We start from the raw sequence: 18,612 nt of genomic DNA on the forward strand, positions 1-18,612 counted from the left end.
GATGCATTTTAGGTCGCGACTGATTTATATGAACATTTTAATGGAACCACCTTGATTACCTTAATGGCCACACAGTTAAAACCACTGGAAACCTCCTCTCTCTATCTCCTGATAAGACTTTAACTATCATGCCCTCACCCAATTCCTAGTAAAGTGGTCACAAAATAAAAGTGTATTGAAGTGGAGTCCAGACATGACTGAATCGCGATGCAGCAGTGAAAAGTGTGCTTGTTGTTATTCTGCAGTGGTAATGATGGATGACAGTAGGGATGTATGAAAGTATAGGGGCTTTTGTGAGTATAGCGCTTGACGGTATGGATGTGGAGGGGCCAGAACAAGATGATTAATCTTAATACTTGAACTCTTAAACTTAGGGCATCAACTTTTCTAACATGGAGCCATGATCGGTGACAATTCAAAAAAATATTGCTGGAAAGAATTAGAAAAACACAGAAAAATGATTATTTCAGTGAAAAGGCACGAACTTCTTGTGTGTATGTTTGTTTCTGTGAGTGTGCGTGTGCGTGTGCGTGTGTGTGTATGTGTGTGTGTGGTTTCCACGGTAAGGCTCAGCAGCCCAGTTCTCCTGTGAGGGAGGGAGGGGAAGAAAGAAAAGAAGCAAAGAAAGAGAGAGAGAGAAGGAGCGAGGGAGGCCTCCTTTCACAGAGAAACAAAGATAGCTGTAATTAATGGCCCTGAGCTCTGGACTAGGGGAGCTTTCTTCTGACAACTCCGACTTAATTAAAACTTAAGACTTCTGAAAGGGCCTCTGACTGCGAGGGGACGTCCCACCGTCTCGTGAGAAAAACCTCGTAAGATTTCCTACAAAAGGGAGAGACAGAGAGAAAAGATGTGTTAGCGGCTGTAGCTATGTTGCTAATCCCTGTTTGTCAAAGGAGGAAGAGGGAAGAGAGAGGGGGGGTTAGAACTCACACACCTGCAGCTAACTGTGCCCCCACCACCCCTCCGCCCCACACACACATTTTTCCAATCTCTCTCTTCTTGCTCCATATAACGTGATGCAACAATGCTCAGAAGGAAATATTACCTTGCTAACTCTTCCTGCGCCTCAAGAATGAAACATCTTCCTATAGGAGCCATGAGAGACAGAGTAGGGTTAGCACGCATACACACACCCGCCATTATGTGTATTAATTCATGCATAGAACCCTGCACCTGTTTCTCACATGGCTGTCTGAATAAATCTTAACAAAGCATAAACTAACCTACGTGAGCCACCTCTGTGTCTCTGTCTCTTTGCATGCTCTCTTTTCCACTCTGGGTCTTTCTCTCTATCACTCCCTCCCCTCCCTCTGCAGAGGATCAGATAATAAAAGCTTGGCCTGGTCTTTTGTTTTTGTGCATTGTTCATTAGCCCGGCAGCAACAACAGAGGCACACTTGATATGCTTGGCTTGACTGGGTGTATGGGAGTAGGGCAAGGTGGGATGGGGGCTGTGAGTGTGTGCGTGTGTATGTGTTGGTGCGCGCGCACACGTCGAGGTAGGGGGTAGCTTTGCATGGCTGCAATGCCATTAAAGAGGCAACTGGAAATTAAGGGCTTGCAACTGACAGCACACGTTGAATGAGAAACCCCTGCAGCTGCCAACAATGAGGAGAGCTGGACAATGTGCATGTTAAAGACAAAAACAGTGCTCTGAACTCAACCCCTTATCTGACTTTTTGTGTTGTTAATCTTTATGTCACCTAAAACATGTCCAGTTCATTTGGGACGTGTCATGTCTGAATATAAACACAATTACTCAAAACTCCGACAGTTACTGTGTTGATAATATTCTCCATTTGTGAAAATTAAAGTGGAAACAGTTTGTGTTTTCAAGTCGTATTATTATTGCGTTGCTGTAGCAAAAGCAACCACATTCTTTTTCTGTTAGTGTAGCAACTACCTACAACACAGGACACATTGCATTGCAATTATTGCTTGCTCCCAACTCATCAAATACCGACGATTGGACAGAGACGCTCACACATCAAGGCACCCTTTAGCAGTGGGCAGTAGGGGTTAAACAAGCTCTGGACTTACTCAATGTATTATGTTGGATGTTCCATCATCCGCCATATCCGCTACTGGGCATAGAATCTGCAAAGAATTTACATCGACCTCTTTGTCTGAGTCCCCCTTACAATGTGCAATCAGCCTTTACTTCATAAAAATAAGTAAAAGCAAAAAAAAAAAAATTTCCACTTTAAACAAGATTTGCTTTGTTGATAGTATTTAATCATTGCTCTCAAATGTAAGTTTTTTGAGCACTACCCTCCACTACACTACTAGCACTACTGTGACACTGTAGCTAATGAATTAGCGCCCCGTGAATGACGTTATGTCTTTAACGTGCAGTTACCAGGGTTAGGTTTAGATGCAGAAAAATAGAGATGACGTACCTTGAAATGACTCAAAGTTGACTTGATTTGACACAGTTCCAAACATCAGCCTCCTGAGGGAAAGTCCTCTGTTTTGTGATCAATCAACCAGTCCAACCTTGCGCGGATTACTTCCCTCTTTTCTCCTGTCAGTGCAATGGTCACGTTTTTGCAGCCTTCCAAAAATCTGTGGGTTATACAGGAATTACTGGCTCATGATAAGGGGGGTTGGGGTTAGGGGTTACAAACAGTGCATGAAAACAGCCTGTGAAATTAGTAGCGATACATTATATATAATATCAAAGAATCAAATCACACAGTGCAAAGAGTTAGGAACATTTCCTGTAGAAAATAATTGGCCAACTGATGATTTTTTTTCTACCCATTGACCCTGTGCTTGTTTGAAGTCAGGCAAGTGGGACTTCTGGGCGTTGGAATTTTGGAACCAAACTGGAAGCAGGGTAGAAGGGAAGGCTTTTATAGCCATAAAGTACTAAAAACTGAGAACATGATTTTGCAGACAAGCTCCACTTGTTGCATTTAATTCACCCAAATAACTTTGTAATCTCACAATTATTAAAAACACTGCTGGAATAAAAATGCTGCAAAAACAATAACTCCTTGAATCAACTAGAGGACGCCGTAAAACACCATCTAACATCTGCGCTCTCCTCTGTTCTCTCCCGCAGCATTTGCAGAAGCAGGACAGTGCGTACAGCCCGGAGTCGTGCATCTACTACTGCACGCTGTGCGACTACTCCACCAAGGCCCGTCTCAACCTGGTGCAGCACGCCCGCTCAGCTCGCCACCAGCAGAACGAAGGACTGAGGAAACTTCAGCTGCACCAGCAAGGCCTGGGTGGGGACGAGGAGGGACTGAGCTTCCACGAACTGTTCCACGTCAAGGAGTGCCCCTCCAGCCAAGGTCTGTGCCTCTTTAAGCCGCTTTGTGTGTTTGCTTAAACTGTCGTGACTTTTCGTTATTTCTAAGGCCATGTTAGAGTGATGTTCATGTTTCATGCGTTATTTCCTTTTCTGTCATCTTTCGTTTTTTTTCTGGTGCTGTACTTTTTAAAAATATCCTGTTTGCCTGTTTTTCAAATTTTCGTTAAATGCTGATTCTGCTTGTGATGGTCAGTTTTCTTCGTTTGAAGTCAGATCCATCTTTCTCTTTACACTCCTCCCATCTCTTTTTTTCTCTCTTTTCTTGCACCACTCCCTCTTTATTCTGTCAAACCTCCCTCCCTCCTTCCTTTGGCCTTCATATCCAGATCACGTCTCTCGATACAGACCCGTCCATTCCTCCTAATCTCTCCAAAATGAGCATACTGTTCCTATTAGGCTGCCGCGCTTATATGTGCAACACACACACACACACACACACACACACACACACACACACAAACACCCACACACACACACACACACACACACACACACACACACACACACACACACACGGTCCCGTGCACAGGGACATCCCAGGCAGGCAAGCAGTCAGCTTATGAAATTTCACCTTGGGAGTATCTCATAGTGAAAAAAAGGCCTGTACACACATACGTTAGTCACACACACATACATTACTCACACACACACACGCACGCACGTATGCTACGGCTACACAGTCTCTCCCTGGAGTGAGCTTTCATTTCCTTTCTCATGACCAAAGCAATTTGGCTTTCATTTAAGACTCGCCGTCCTGCCAGCAGCTAATAAGTGTAACAGAACTGTAAAACATTCAGAGAGACAAAAAAAAAAAAAAAAGATTAATCGTTTTTCTTTGAGTGGGGGTTGGATGGTTGGTGAGGGGTTGCAGGGTGTAAGGGGAGGGGGCTGCGCTGTAATTTAAACCAGAAGACCAAGAGTCAGGGTCCATTATTTAGTCATCCCTATGTTAATGCTGCCGGGAGAAAATGAGCGCTTAACTTGTTTTTGCTTTGCTTGACCTGAAGGAGCGGGTGGGATGGAGCAGGGGGGGCTAACACGTTTTGAATAGCATTCCAGAATAGCATTAGTCCATACATCCATCTGTGTGTGTGTGTGTGTGTGTGTGTGTGTGTGTGTGTGTGTGTGTGTGTGTGTGTGTGTGTCTGTGCTCCCCAAAGTGTCCTGTTTATACTGTACATGTACTCCCAAAACAGATGGAGGCCCAGCGCTTAGAAACATATGTGAATCCCAACCCACACACACACACACACACACACACACACACACTAGCAGAAGAAGAGCTTCCAATCCTGAAATGGAGCCTGTAGCCGGCGTGCGTTTGGTTTTAATTACACATGGATCAAAGTTTCGGTGAGATTTGGGGTGCAGCAGAAAAGCATGCTTAGATAAATCATTACCGTACATTTTAACACACACACACACCCTCTCTTTCTCCTGCTCTCTTTTTGTATTTCTCTCTCTCTCCTTTTTTGTCCTGCTTATTCCATCTCCCTCTCTCCCCTGCTCCTGTCCATTTTTTCATCCAGAACACAAGCCCGGCTTCTTTTTTTTTTCTCTTTGTACATCTCAAAACCAGTGAGCGCAACCAGGTTTTAAACCTGTCAAAAGCAATATTCGCCTGCTGCACCTATTTCAAATGTTCCACTCTTAAAACACACCATATTTGTTGCTCGGGCCCTCGTTTTATACCTTGGCTTTGATGCCACATGGTGAATTTCCATGAGGAAGCTAGTGCAAAGCTTAAGCGGACGCTGGCAGGGTCCAGAATGCTAAGCCACTTTTTTGGATGCCCTCCTTTTGCCCACTCTATATAATTTTTAGTGAACAACAGTATTCTTTCACAAGGTACGTGGTAAATGTTTCAAAGGCATTTCCTTGTAGACCATACACATTTGGCAGGTGTTGGCAGAGGGGGGTTAGAGTGTTTTAACCAGAGATCAAACAATGAAAGTTAATGTAATGAAACAAGGTTGTGTTCTTGTTCTTTAGTTCTGTCACATATGCTTGGGGTTTTTTTTGTACATTTTTTTGTGCTTTTTGCAAACATTACATGCCACAGTTGGTTATGTTATATGGGAAGAAAAAAATGTATGTTATAGCTGCTTTGAGCTGCTATAGTGATAGATGATGGGAATGTTTTCACCGACGGAAAAGGCTCTATAGTAGGCAACATTTCCAGCCAGTGTTCAGTTTAAGGACCCTCTATTTGTGTGTACGTGCATGTGTATGCGTGCTGTTAGTTTTCTGGGGCTACAACTCCTGACTCGAGCACTTTCTGTTCATTAGAGACTGGTATGAAAAAGATTAATTTAAGTGCTGACCGGTATCTTTCTCTTAAAGCCTGGGACCTGGCACTGAGCCAGATAATTATAGGCCCATTTGGGAATAAGAGTTCTAATGCTCTGGACTTTATGTACATGTGAATGGCTTTCATTAAACAATTTTGATGCTGATTTTATGGCCTAATTAAGGATACAGTGCTGCAGAGACGCACTGCAAGGGTATAGGTGTTTTGAACAAAGATAGGAGTGTACAAGGAACACTTCTGCTGGACTGCATTGTGTGCATGTCAATACATGTGTTTGCTAGTGCATGTTTATTTGAGAACCTTTCACTCTTTGTTATCCTTTTGAGTCTGTAATTCCCCGAACCTGGGCCCAGTCGTCTCATCCTTTACACTAGGTAAACACCGTTGTGAAGTGAGACTGAAGTGTGTTTGTGTGTGTGTGTGTGTGTGTGTGTGTGTGTGTGTGTGTGCGTGCTCATATCATTGGCACTAACTCCCACTGACTGTACAGCAACAACTTTTGTTTTTTTTTTTTCCGTCAGAGACAAAAAAGCCCACTGTTGCCCACATTTCTGAGATGAACCGTTCATCATGTGTACAATTAGAAGTGTTAAAGCAAATTGAGTTTATGACAAAAAATGCCAGTTTGCATCAGAAAGGGAAGCATAAATGAATTGCCTCTCAACATGGAGGACTTGGAGGCCGCTTTGCTTTGAGGGTCGTCCAAAAGTTGTTAGAGAATTTCATGTTTTTGTGCCGTTCTCTATAATGAAGTTACGCCCTGAATAGAGCTGTTTAGTAAAATTCGAGCTGAAAAAAGAAAGATATGACGGGTTGCGAGTCACGGGTATTCCATCGTTGATTTTATAATTTGAGCAATTTCTTTAGCTGGATTTTGGAGACATTGACAGTCTCTGAAGTTTAGTTGTTACAGGGATTTTTCTCCCTCTGACTTCTTTCTCTGCTGCCGCCTCTCCCATTTGACCATTTGTTTAGCCATAAAGAACGCTGTGAGGATGTGTGTGTATGTGTGCACGAGTGTGTTTTTCTATGTGTATCCTCACCCATTAGCCCTGTGCTCCATCATGTGTAAAGCTCCTCATAAGCCAGACCAAGCAGAAACAACAGGGCCTTTTCTGCATACTTTACTTTCTGTCATTTTTTTCCCCTTTCGGTCCCTCTGTCCCTCACAAAAAGGAAAGGGAGATGGGATCTTATGGAGGTAATTATTTCTGAGAGCCTGGCCTGTCATCCATCGCTCCACCACCACCACCCACACATCTCCATCCCTCTATGCCCCCCCCCCACCCAACCCAACATGCATTAAAGAGGGAGGGAGAGGACCCTCTTTGTCTGAGTCCCCCTTTTAAACAAAAGACCTCTTCTGACTTAGAGAGACCGACAACACTTTTATCGTGTGGGTGTATGTGTGTCTATGCGAGTGCGTGCATGTGTGTGTGTATCCAGAGCCTTTTGTTTTCTCTGAGTGATAAGGCTCTGGGTCATTTTTGGTCCTAGTCAAATTAGTGTAGCCGTGCTAACCATTTAGATAGCAGCTGTAGGCTAAAAATGGAGCCTAATGGACACTTATTATCCCGATATGTGCTTGTGCGTCCAGCAGGAAGTGATGGAACATGAGCAGAGAGCAAATGTGCCATCTTGCTTGTTTCCAAGTGCGCCCGACATTCCCTATTTCCAAATTTACCCAACCCAAACTGTCTGAACCGAGTCAAAGCACCAAAAAAAATGATTATTCAGTTCGATGTGGGAAAGGGCTTTGCTGTTTCCCAAAGAGCATTTCGATGTGATGACACTAAGGCATCTTTTGAGGTATTAGGTTTTCCCTCCTCCCTCACTTTCACTCCTTCATCTTAGACTTTTTTTCCTCTGGGTAGTGGGGGTGGTTTCGCCATTCCAGCGGTTGTCTTTTTTTTTTTTTAAAGGAGGTCCCTCCTCAGACAGAAGTCTATTTCCAGGGTTTGTCTCAGTAATTTGTGGCCATTACATAAACATTCACGGATGGCCGGAGCAGTGAGAGAAAGGATGCAACACACACCCATATCTAGCTAACCACTAGCGCAGTGGTGGCCATTTTCTTTTTCAAGTCAGAGTGCAGTAGGTGAGAGCAGCTGGATCATCAAATCACAATTTTTTCGTTTTTTAGTAATAGTTTAATGCTGCATATGCCTCCCCTCTGGTATATTCACCCATGAGATATCTGTGTTTAGATTAGAAGTTTAATAGGTTAAGGCAGCCAATTATATTGCATATTGATTTTCTTACAAACAGCTGATTGCCAACTGTTAATAAATTAGTTGTGACCTTTTCCTTCTCATTTACTGTGAAACAGGAAGTTACTTACATAAAAGGTAAAGTCCACAGATTCCAGTCAGGCGGGATCCATTCCTCGCATAATAAAAACTTGGAATGTTATTCTATGTGCCCAACATGAGTAAAATGCAGTTCCCGCGGAGAACTATTCTGATGAGAGTGATGTGATGTTACCCAAGGGGATTTTTTGTGAAGTATGTAGTTTTTTATTGCTGTACAATTAGCTGGAGACAATACACTGCATTTTAAATCATTTGTCAAATCAAAATAAGGCACATTCATATATGTATATTATTATATTTTCGGCAAGTAGCAATTTACCCCAAATTTCCCCAAACCATATTCTCTATGGCTAAGGGAGTAAAAGATGTGGTCATTTTTTGAATAATTCCATCCAAGCGAATTATAATTACTTTGTGGTCTGTGTGTGCACATAGGGGAAAAAAAAGGGCAGCAGGCTGACTTGTGCCTCAGAAAAAAATGAGCCTCGTTCACCATAAACTATTTTTGAAATGGTGTGTCGGGGCGGTATGGGCTCAGGCCGATTGTTTTTCTTTGAGTTGAGCAGCTCTTTGGTGGAGGGGTATTACCCGACTAAATTGTTCCCTCATGTTTTCCGCCAAGGTTCTGTGCCCACCACACTGACAGTTATAATTTGCAGAAATTGCGCTGATTATCTGAATTAGCATACCTGACCAATGCCACATTAGTCTTATTTACAATACAAAGCCGTGGGGCTATGAGGACGCATAATAAATATGACTTAACCCTTTGAAGAGGGGACTGGCGTCACAGGGCCAGGACGTCTTTCACGTCGGTGATATCACAAAGAGCTTAAGGCTCCGCTCCATATGGAGCTGAAAGTCTGTGGAAGGTCCTGGAAAAGGAAGTCTGAGAACCATATTGAAATCAGAGTTATTGCATGTTTTCCCTCACCCTCACTCTCTTTCTGACCTTTCAATATTCTTTCAGCTCTTGTCCCCATCTTGTTTCTTTCCCTTTTCCCTGCCTTCATCTCCCCCCCCCAGCCCCCGCTCTTCTTTATTTTCATCTCCCTCACCTCCATTCTTTTCTCTCCCCGATCCCCTCATACACCCTCTGTCCATTGACTCTTAACCACAGATGGACAAAACAATGGGCCATGTCACACAGCATTAAGACAAACAATCCGGTGATGGGAGGAGGGTTGTGTGGAGCCGGAGCCGCGGTAACCAGGCAATACGCTCACTGGGTCCAAGCAGCCACTAATCTCAGAGCGCGATGATACAATTCACAGATGGACATTTAAGGCAGCCTGTATGCACACACACTCACACAAAGAAGAGAGCAGGAACTTTCAGAGGTGGTATTGTCAGGTAGAGTTTCTGTCATTCCTTGCAGCAGCAGTAACAAATTCTCTCCCTCTATTGCTCCCTTCTTCCCCACTTTCCTCTCTGTTTCCTTTACCTCATCCATCAGTGGGAGGTATGGAATTGATAGCAGCTATTGATTACCTATAGCAAAGGCTAATCGTCGCTAACCGGAGGAAGCTTTGCAGCTATAGCAGCTGTCAGTGGCTTGTCGTGTGTGTGTGTGTGTGTGTGTGTGTGTGTGTGTGTGTGTGTGTGTGCGCGCGCGCATCTATATGACCCTCCAGCGGTTGAGTAGCAATAGCTTTTCCTCTCCACTGTTTACTTACAGCAGACTAATGGCCTTGAAGCAAGACAGCACAAGTAACAAAGAATAAAGATTCTGGACTTCTCTTTCCAGAATAAGGAAAATGGTATGTAACATCTGCCCAAAGAAACACCAAGAGACATGCCAAGTTTCACCTCCCCACCTATGTGAATAAGACCCATCTCCTTCTCTCTCTCCTTTTCTTCATCTCCCTAATAGGAAATTTTGAGCACACTGTGTGAGATTAAAGCAGAGAATCAATGCCTTGTGAGCAATAATTTCCAGACAAATCTCTTTCATCTCCCCCCCACCCCCACCCCGTTCTCTCGTTCGTTTTCTCTCCCACCTCCTAATGCTAACAGGGGGTCTCGTGTCATGACATCCCATTCGCTTTTATCATGTCCTAATAACACTCTGAAAATAGAGAGAGAAAGAGGAATGTGACAGAGAGAGGAAAAAGGATGCTGGGTAGAGAGAAAAAAAAAAGAAATGGATAGACTGATAAAAATCCATTGAATGAGCCTGGGTCTTGATTTGTGCTTTGATGTGGATGTCTTTGTGCAAATTAGACAAATATGCCCGCTGCTTTAGTCATCTCCGAGCTCTTCGTAAGATGCCATCTTGCTTGTGCTGTTTTTTATGAAGGGCGGAAGGAAAAAATGAGTGGCAAGTTCATTTAGGGGCATAAAAATATACATTTGACTAAATTTGGGTGACTGATAGAGAAACACAAATGTGGTGAAGAGAAGGCATTGTTATGTAAAAGTGCAGCATGCAAAAAAGTAGCCTGTGTGAGGCAGTTAAATATAATAGAAAACAGGACGGGAGGTATATGCAGAAAAGACACTGGTGTTTCTGCTTGGCTGGGCCCACAAGGTGCTTTACCCATGATGGCACGTGGAGTTAATGGGCAAGGGTATACACACACACACACACGCACACACACCTTGGTCAGGCCTTTGTTTCAAAAGCAGGTTAATGGGGAGTGAGGAAGAGGAGCGTTGCAATTTTCTGCTCTTTAGGCGCCAGAGAATTCTCTCCAGTGTAAGAGAGACCAGACTCTCAGCGTAATAGGCATTTTACACCCTCATCACCTCTTGCACACACACACACACACACACACACACACACACACACACACACACACACACACACACACACACACGTACGTACAAACACACGCTCACCAGAAACGTGTGGGAGTGTAATAGGCATTCTATGGTGTGTATTGCCGGTCCCCAGAGTGCCAGTAAGTGTTAGACATGCATAGAGTCGGCAATGAGACAATCAGCATGCTGAAATTGAAACCTTGTCTGGAGTCACACAGGAGAGGAGGAAGAGGAGCAGAGGGGGGAGGAGAGGAGAGGAGAGGAGAGAAGAGGAGAGAAGAGAAGAGGAGAGGAGAGGAGAAGAGAGGAGAGGAGTAGATTAAATAAAATGAGCAGAGGAGAGGTGATGGGGAGCGCAGATGGCAGGAGAGGAGAAGATGAGGAAGCGGAATAAGAGGAGAGGAGAGACGGAGGGAGAGGAAATAGGAACTGATGTTTGTTTAATTGCCTCATAAGTGATGACACAGATAATTATGTCGAAAAAAGAGATGCTCCTCTTAGGCAGGGCCGATGAGCAGCTGTATCTGTTTTCGTGTCGCCCTGTCTCTCCCTATAGCCCCATCAACGGTCGTCCCCTCCAGCCACATCAAGTATAGGGACACCATTAAAGCATTACGGTTTGTGTCATATCAAATCATTCAGCTTAATTAACAGAAGCACACAGACACACACACACACACACATCATTTGGAATCATTTTAATTACTCTGTAACATCCTGATTATTAATATCTCCGCTTCATATACCTGGGGATATGAAGTTCACCTATATTTCCTGCGCTGTGTGTTTGCAGGCGTGTGTGTCCATGTGTGTGTAAGCGATGCTCCCTTGACTTCATATCTAATTGTCTTTTTTAATGACAATATTCCACTGTGTGCCGGCTGTATGTAATGAGTCAGGGTGTGTCAAAGTGCAGGCCTGAGCTGTCTGCTTGAGTTAAGCTCTTCCCGTCTACTGTAGGAGCCTCCAGCATACACACTCATGCGTGCACACACACACATATGGCGCGCACACTCAGAGAGACAGTATCAATGTGGGAGTTCCTGTATCTGACACGAGATTAAGAGGGCCAAGTGGAGGAACGTCGAAGAACTGCCCCGTTGCATTTGCAAGAGGGAAAAAGGACCATCCTGTCACACACACCCACACACACACACACACACACACACACACACAGGCATGCAAGCATCCTGCGCTGTAAGTGAGCAGTAGCCTCCCTTGCATTATTCACAGTGGCCGAGTGATCGAAGCCTGGTTCAATAGCACTAAAGCGGCGCACGCTGGAGAGATTTGTCTTACAAAACCTTGACACACACACAGGCGCACATATGCTCTCACACACATTGATTTTTGGTGGTGGGAATCTCCCAGGCTTTGGACGAAAGGCAGGGACGTGAGAGGGGCTTCCCCCATCATAGCAACCCCCTGACAAACGCGCACATACACACCAACACGCTGAACCTCACACACACACACACACACACAGTGCATAGGCAAATACTGTAAGTACATCTTTAATTCTCTCAAAATGAGATTTGATGATGATGAGATCCAGCGATAGCGTGAATAAAAAAATGAAAGAAAAAAAATTAAGATGAGAGATGAAGGATCTGTCTCTTAGATCTGATGGGGTTTCATTTACAGTAAGATGAGCTGATGGTAAAATAAAAAAAGTCTAACTGATCATATTTCTTTTTTCGCTGACTCTCCTTTTTTTGCATTTTACCATCAGGGGGCTTTTTGCAAGCAAGGCAGAAAAAAAGAAATCACGCATTGCCTGATATGTCATATCTTCCCACTGCAGTGTGTGTGTGAGTGTATTTTCCACACAGGCATGTTCAATTTGAAGCCTTCACTTGATTTGAATGGCAATTTTTTCCCCCAACACATCAGTCACTTCATTCAGTTTTCCTATTTTCTTGAGAGCAGTGCGGGCAGCATACCACCCCCTCTGGCGTTTTTGACGTATTAACATGTATCGACAAGTCAGCACTCGCATGCCTGTAAACACTGACGCACACATACTCACACCTCTGTCCCCTGAAGACATGTGATCAACCAGACCCAATCCCTTGTAATCATCTGGAACCCCCACACACACACACACACGTATAGTTCCCATTCAATCCTGGGTAATGGTTTGGGGCAGGGGGCTGAAGCGGTGGGCTTCTTTCCCTTAGCCCCAGTGTCTTAAGCTGCCATTGATTAAATGTTAACTGATATACTCGGCCCTGGCAATCTTGTTAGAGCTGGAGCAGGCAGGCAGCTAGACAGACAGTTTAGGACCCGCGCCCTCCTGATCAATAGCACAGATAAAGATTTCATCCATCAATGAGCTCCCAAAACAAAAGGTATCTGATACCTGATTAGGCCCGTGGGGACAAATACACACACAGATTTGAACATGAACACACACTCGCACTTTGAGCTGAAGCACATGAAGAGACCAGCATGCACACTCATATCACAAAGAAATGCGACGGGGTATAAAAATCAGCACGTTAAACACATTTCACACACACACACACACACACACACACACACACACACACACACACACACACACACGCACACATTCCTTTCACTCACTTATTTTGGCCAGAATAATACCTCCACAAACCCCATCTGAAGTCAATCAGTTCCACACCTGATGGTGTAATTACAGCACACACACATATGCACACTCAAGTTTGCAGATAAGGCAGCCCTGACTTTTCCCGGATGAAGGTTAATTATGCTGTGTTAGTTCGCTAAGGTGTGTGTATTTGTTTGTGCATGCAGGTATGTGCATCTTTTCTCAGTGTGTGTATGTGTGTCTCCTTAAATGCACATACATTTAGATCCTCAGAGCATGTCAAAGGCACCGCAAAACGGCTGAATCAATGTCTGGGTGACCACCACTGTTAAAGTGTATCAATAATGTTCCCCTATCTTTTTTCCCAGCTAACGTCACTCGGCAGTTTGAAAGTCCAAGCCTTAGCCGCAATTAAGACTTAATTATAAATCAATATAAGGAGTCATTTGAATATTGATTTTCCTTTGTCTTCAAATTGTTAACATATTCCCCACCCTGTCTACGCTTTTTTTCCCCTTTTTTTGTTGCAACTTTAAGGAGAATCAATACTTCCCTTTACAGTCATCAGAGAAGTGCTTTGGCATAATTGGAGTCAAAAACACGACGGGATATCTTCATAGGGGTTCGACACCCAGAGCTGGTCAGGGAGGGTAGAAAATGTCACAGCCCCTCAAATTCTGATGGCTTTTCGAATACAGTTAATGACGCTTTGTGGTTGTCAAAGTGTGATCTCATTTTGGGGGATATTGGGTGACATTTGTTGTCACAATGCCAAAATGTATTTCCATAATTTTCACGGCTGACATTTTCTTTGATATGACACTGTATCAGAGCGCACTTCAAAAAAGAAAAAAAAATATATCAATGCAACCCAGTAACCTGCATTTCATTTGATTTAAATGATATCTTTGCTGTTTTATTTTCCTGCTCAACCATTTTGAGGGGCTGTGAGATTTTCAAGTGGCGTGTCAGGGGCCGGGAGTCTAATGCATGGAAACATGGAGCTTTCTGTTTTCTGACGGCTAGCAGAGATAAGGTAGAGATATGGCTCTAGCACTGGCTCAAATCTAAAACAGATCCCGCTTGGGGGGGTTGGGGGAGTTAAGAAAGTGAAGGAAAGGGAGGGGTGGAGGTAGCAAGAAAAGGGAATATTGTCAATCCTCTAAGTGTCTGGCGGTGTCTCTCTTTCTTTCCCTCTTTCTCTCACTCTTTCTCTCCCCCACTCTCCCTCAGTAATCTGATTTATTCGAAGCATATGTGTGCTGCTCTGTCTTTGTCTGCTTCTATTAGGGCCAGTGGGGGCCCATATGACATTGTTTAGCCAGTAATGAAATGGACATTTTTTGCATGTTTTTGAGAAAGTCAGAGGAAAGCCAACACTCCTTATTTGTAACCGTCTGCGAATACCATCTCCGGGGCAGTCGCCCCAGGTCTGTGTATTCATGTGTGTTTGTGTGTGTGTGTGTGTGTTGCATGTGAACATATGTGCCCATGTATTACAGGTTCCATGTGGTCCTTTTGGAGATGATTCTGAGCAACCTAATGAATATTTGGGCTTGAAGATATTTTTCTTTTTCTTCCGTGACTCTATTCTTCTTATGTTGAAGAGTCCTGCCATCCTCCCCTAAGCTCAACACATAATAAGGCCCTGACAATGCGCACATTTTTTGTTTTGCACACTCCTGTATGGCAAAAAGATGTGCCACATGGACTTATTGTCAGTACATTAAATTGTTATGTGCTAATGGCAGCTGTGTGGTGGTCTGAACTCAACCGTAGCCTGTATATATGAGGAATGTAGTCATAGAAAAGCACGGAAATTGAATAGCAGCATGCATACAAAACACATGCAATGAAGTAAATTCTTGAAAATGAGGATTCACATTTCTGTTTTGCCTGAATATCTGCTTTTTTTTTTTTTTTTAAGAAATGAGTTGATAAAAACTACATGGATACAACTTTTCATGATCCCATAACTGTATTTTTTATCTGTCCTTTCTATCTACTAAAATCTTTTCTTTGATTTCCATCCAGGATTACAGTCTTGTTTTTGGTGGCTCTGAAAGCAGATGGTTTTTATGCAGCTAAAAACGGGACAGTAGCCCAATAGGATAAAGATCTGTTTAAGCATTATCCATTTGGCCACTGCCCGTCACAGGCCTATTTTAAGCAGAGACACAAACACACACACACACACACACACACACACGCACACACACACACACATACACATATACGGCCATTCTCTTAAACCATGGCAGCCATTTTATTAGATTCCCTGATTCCCTCCTCGTATTAGTTCTCGGAAAATAAATAAACCTTGAATACATGACAAGTATCGGTCTGGTCAATTGGAAACTATATCTATCCTGCTGGTATCTTTGTTTACCAGTGTAGTGATGGATGGACAGATAGAGGGATGAATGGAGGCACTGGAGGTATATGGATGGATAGCTGTGTGAAAAGTTATAAAAAGAGATGGACAGATGGATAGATAGGTGGATGGATAAATGGATGGATAGACAGACAGATGAATGCGGCAGGGAGATCTTGTTGGGCTGATAGAGTTGAGCAGGTATGCCGAGAAACAGCTGCTTTCTTCATTAGGTTCATCTATCGATCTCGGACCCTTGCTGTGTGTGCGTGTGTGTGTGTGTGTGTGTGTGTGTGTGTGTGTGTGTGTATGTGTGTGTGTGTGTGTGTGTGTGTGTTTGGGGGAGAGAGGGGAAAGACAGCAGCCTCTGTAGATAAGTGCTGGTAATAGAACAGAATGAATTCTTATCACAGAGATGGGAAGGCCATTAACCCTCAGCTCCTAGTTCTTTCTCTCTGTCTCTGTCTGGTCCGACTCCCTCTCTCTCTCTGTTTCTCTCTCCCTCTGTCCTCCGGTCTGGACCTGACAGGGTCACGTTGGAGAGCGTGTGTGATATTTCCACTATGTGTGTGACTCTGCGAGTGTGTGTGTGTGTGTGTGTTTTGTGGCTGCCGCTGTGCAGACTGCCCCATCGGCCAGATGTTTATAATCAGGGGCTAGATAAATATTGGACTGAGGAATCATAAAAGACCAGGAAAAACAGAAAATAGAGAAGGGGGGGGATGAAACAGAGGAGAGGAATCTTCTTTTCAAATTATTCCTAAATCCCTCAGTAAGCTTGCCGTGCCGCCTCCTCAATTCACCTACTCAGCCTAAGGTGATTCAAACAGCCGAAATGCAATATGGCTGTTGTGTAAGATGCAGGTGTGTGTGTGTGTGTGTGTCTGTGTGTGTGTGTGTGTGTGTCTGTGTGTGCGCACACGTGTGGAGGTGTACAGTAGGTGTGCTAGTCTATTGTATAAGGCCAGGTGTTGCAGCAATTTTTTTTTTTCCACCACTGAACCTTTTGAAGCCATATTTTTGTCCTGTGAAAACCTTTTGTATTTGCTATTAAAGAATCATTAACATCATCCCCCCCCCAGTGCTCACAGCACAGAAAATGAAACCCCTCTTAACACGAAACAACAGTTTCTGTCTGCGCAGCAAGCAAGACATGCAAGCCTTTAATCTTGGCTATGTTTATTCATATGATTTTTTTTTTCTTTTTTTTTTTTTTCAAAAGAGTAATAGGTGTTTTGTTAGTCGCCTGCAAGACAGCGGAGCGGGCAATTTGAGCGAAAGAAAATACAATGAAGTGTCTCAGGAAGTCGTAATTGACAACAACAAAGCAAATTTGGAGCTGCTGATACAAGCGTTTTTTACACAAAAGTCATTTTTTCAGCTTATTCTGTCAGTTCAACTTATTGACATTCACACCGGGAGCGTATTAAATGTGACAATCCTATTGTCTGCCTTTCAGAGTCAACCTGAAACAATAGATTTTTTTTGTTGCTAGTGTAATAAGTTCTCATGTGTTTTAAGCAATAAGTGGGTGGGTGTGGGTGGATCTCAGAGTGTGGATGGAAACACGTGTGTTTGCTTGTGCTGGTGTGTGTGTGTGTGTTTACATGTTAGCATGTGGGCTGTAGAGCTCTGTGCGTGAAATACATTGAGCGCCATGTGGGAGTATATGTGTGAGGGGTTTTTCGTGTGTAGGTGTGTGTGAGCGAGTGCAGGTGTGTGTGTGTGTGTGTGTGTGTGTCAGTTATTCCCAGGCCCTGTGCAGGAGCTGTAGCCCCTCTCCGCTGGGTTGATGTTTAGTATTTTAGACATGCTACATTAACAACATCTGGTTAAGATCTAAATGCTTGTTAAACGCGCTGAAATTCGGGGGGGAAAGGTACAGGGAGAACGAGGGGAGAGAGCAGGGGGGATGAGGAGGGAGAGTAGGGTAAATAAAGATTTGAGGGTGAGAGAACGGGAGGGAGGGAGATCAGTAAGTCTGTAAGGTTATTACCCTGGCAGTATTACCACTGGCCCTTGACTGTGTGTGTGTGTGTGTGCGCATGGCTGTGACTGTGTGGGATGGTGTAATGTTTCAAAGCTTTCCCCTTTAAAACCTAGAGGCCAAACTAGAGCCACGCGCGGCGCAGGAATGTGACATCACAGGGCCCCTATTGCTGGCGCGTGCACACACACACACACACACACACACACGCATGCACATGCACACGTGGTCTCACAGGGGACATGACCAGAGTTGTAAGAAGAAATCAGCGTCAACATCATGGCTAAGTGGGGGAGACATGGCAGTCATGGGTGTTACGCAAAACATTAAGGCTGCATTACTACCACAGATACACCAGACACATATCTAGTCTTTATTATTATTTTACATATAGAGCACAAGAGCACTCATAATATTGTAGCATATAGAGTCCTAACAGCTGCAATAGTGTCTCAGTCTAATTATTCTCGTATATTTCTCATGATATTTTCTTTGGCAGCAATTACCGTTTCACTTGATGCTCCGCTTTCATGGTGTCTATGATTTAAGACAAACAATAATGTAAAAAAAATGTTTTTTTTAACTCCTTTACCCCTTTAATGAGCACCATCCTAGCCCGAAGGAAGCAAATTAGAGGCAGCTCGGCCCCAGCTAATGAATTCAGCCATTTTGGAGCCTGCGTGTCCAGTTTCTCCGCGTTGCATTGCTCTACAGTTGCACGCTGTACGACTGAGTCCTCCACCGGGCACATAATGACCCGGCATGGCGGTTATGGGCCCTTAGGGGGAGACGGGAAGGGGAGCGAGTGGTCTCAGAGCAGGTCATTATACAGCTAGAGGGCACACACACACACACACACACTCACACACACACAAACACACTGCACTGACACTTTCAATACATCCTCCATTGCCTCCATCTCCCATATGTCTATTCCTCCATTTTTTTCTTTCCAAACATCTCTT

The 18,612-nt window shown here is 43.9% G+C and overlaps 1 protein-coding gene across 4 annotated transcripts in view; it reads left to right on the top strand.

The window, feature by feature from the left end:
• The window catches only part of zfhx4 (zinc finger homeobox 4), a 95,949-nt gene that overhangs the window by 54,138 nt on the left and 23,199 nt on the right, over positions 1-18,612 (top strand). For all 4 annotated transcript variants that reach the window (XM_088072327.1, XM_088072325.1, XM_042510918.2 and 1 more), the window contains exon 6: positions 3,071-3,305. In XM_088072327.1, coding sequence (XP_087928453.1) covers positions 3,071-3,305 — 235 coding nt within the window. The remainder of the gene's footprint in view (positions 1-3,070; positions 3,306-18,612) is intronic.

The sequence above is a fragment of the Plectropomus leopardus genome, chromosome 21 (assembly GCF_026936395.1).
Source record: "Plectropomus leopardus strain MGB_pleo_1.0 chromosome 21, ASM2693639v1, whole genome shotgun sequence".
Lineage (NCBI taxonomy): Eukaryota > Metazoa > Chordata > Actinopteri > Perciformes > Serranidae > Plectropomus > Plectropomus leopardus.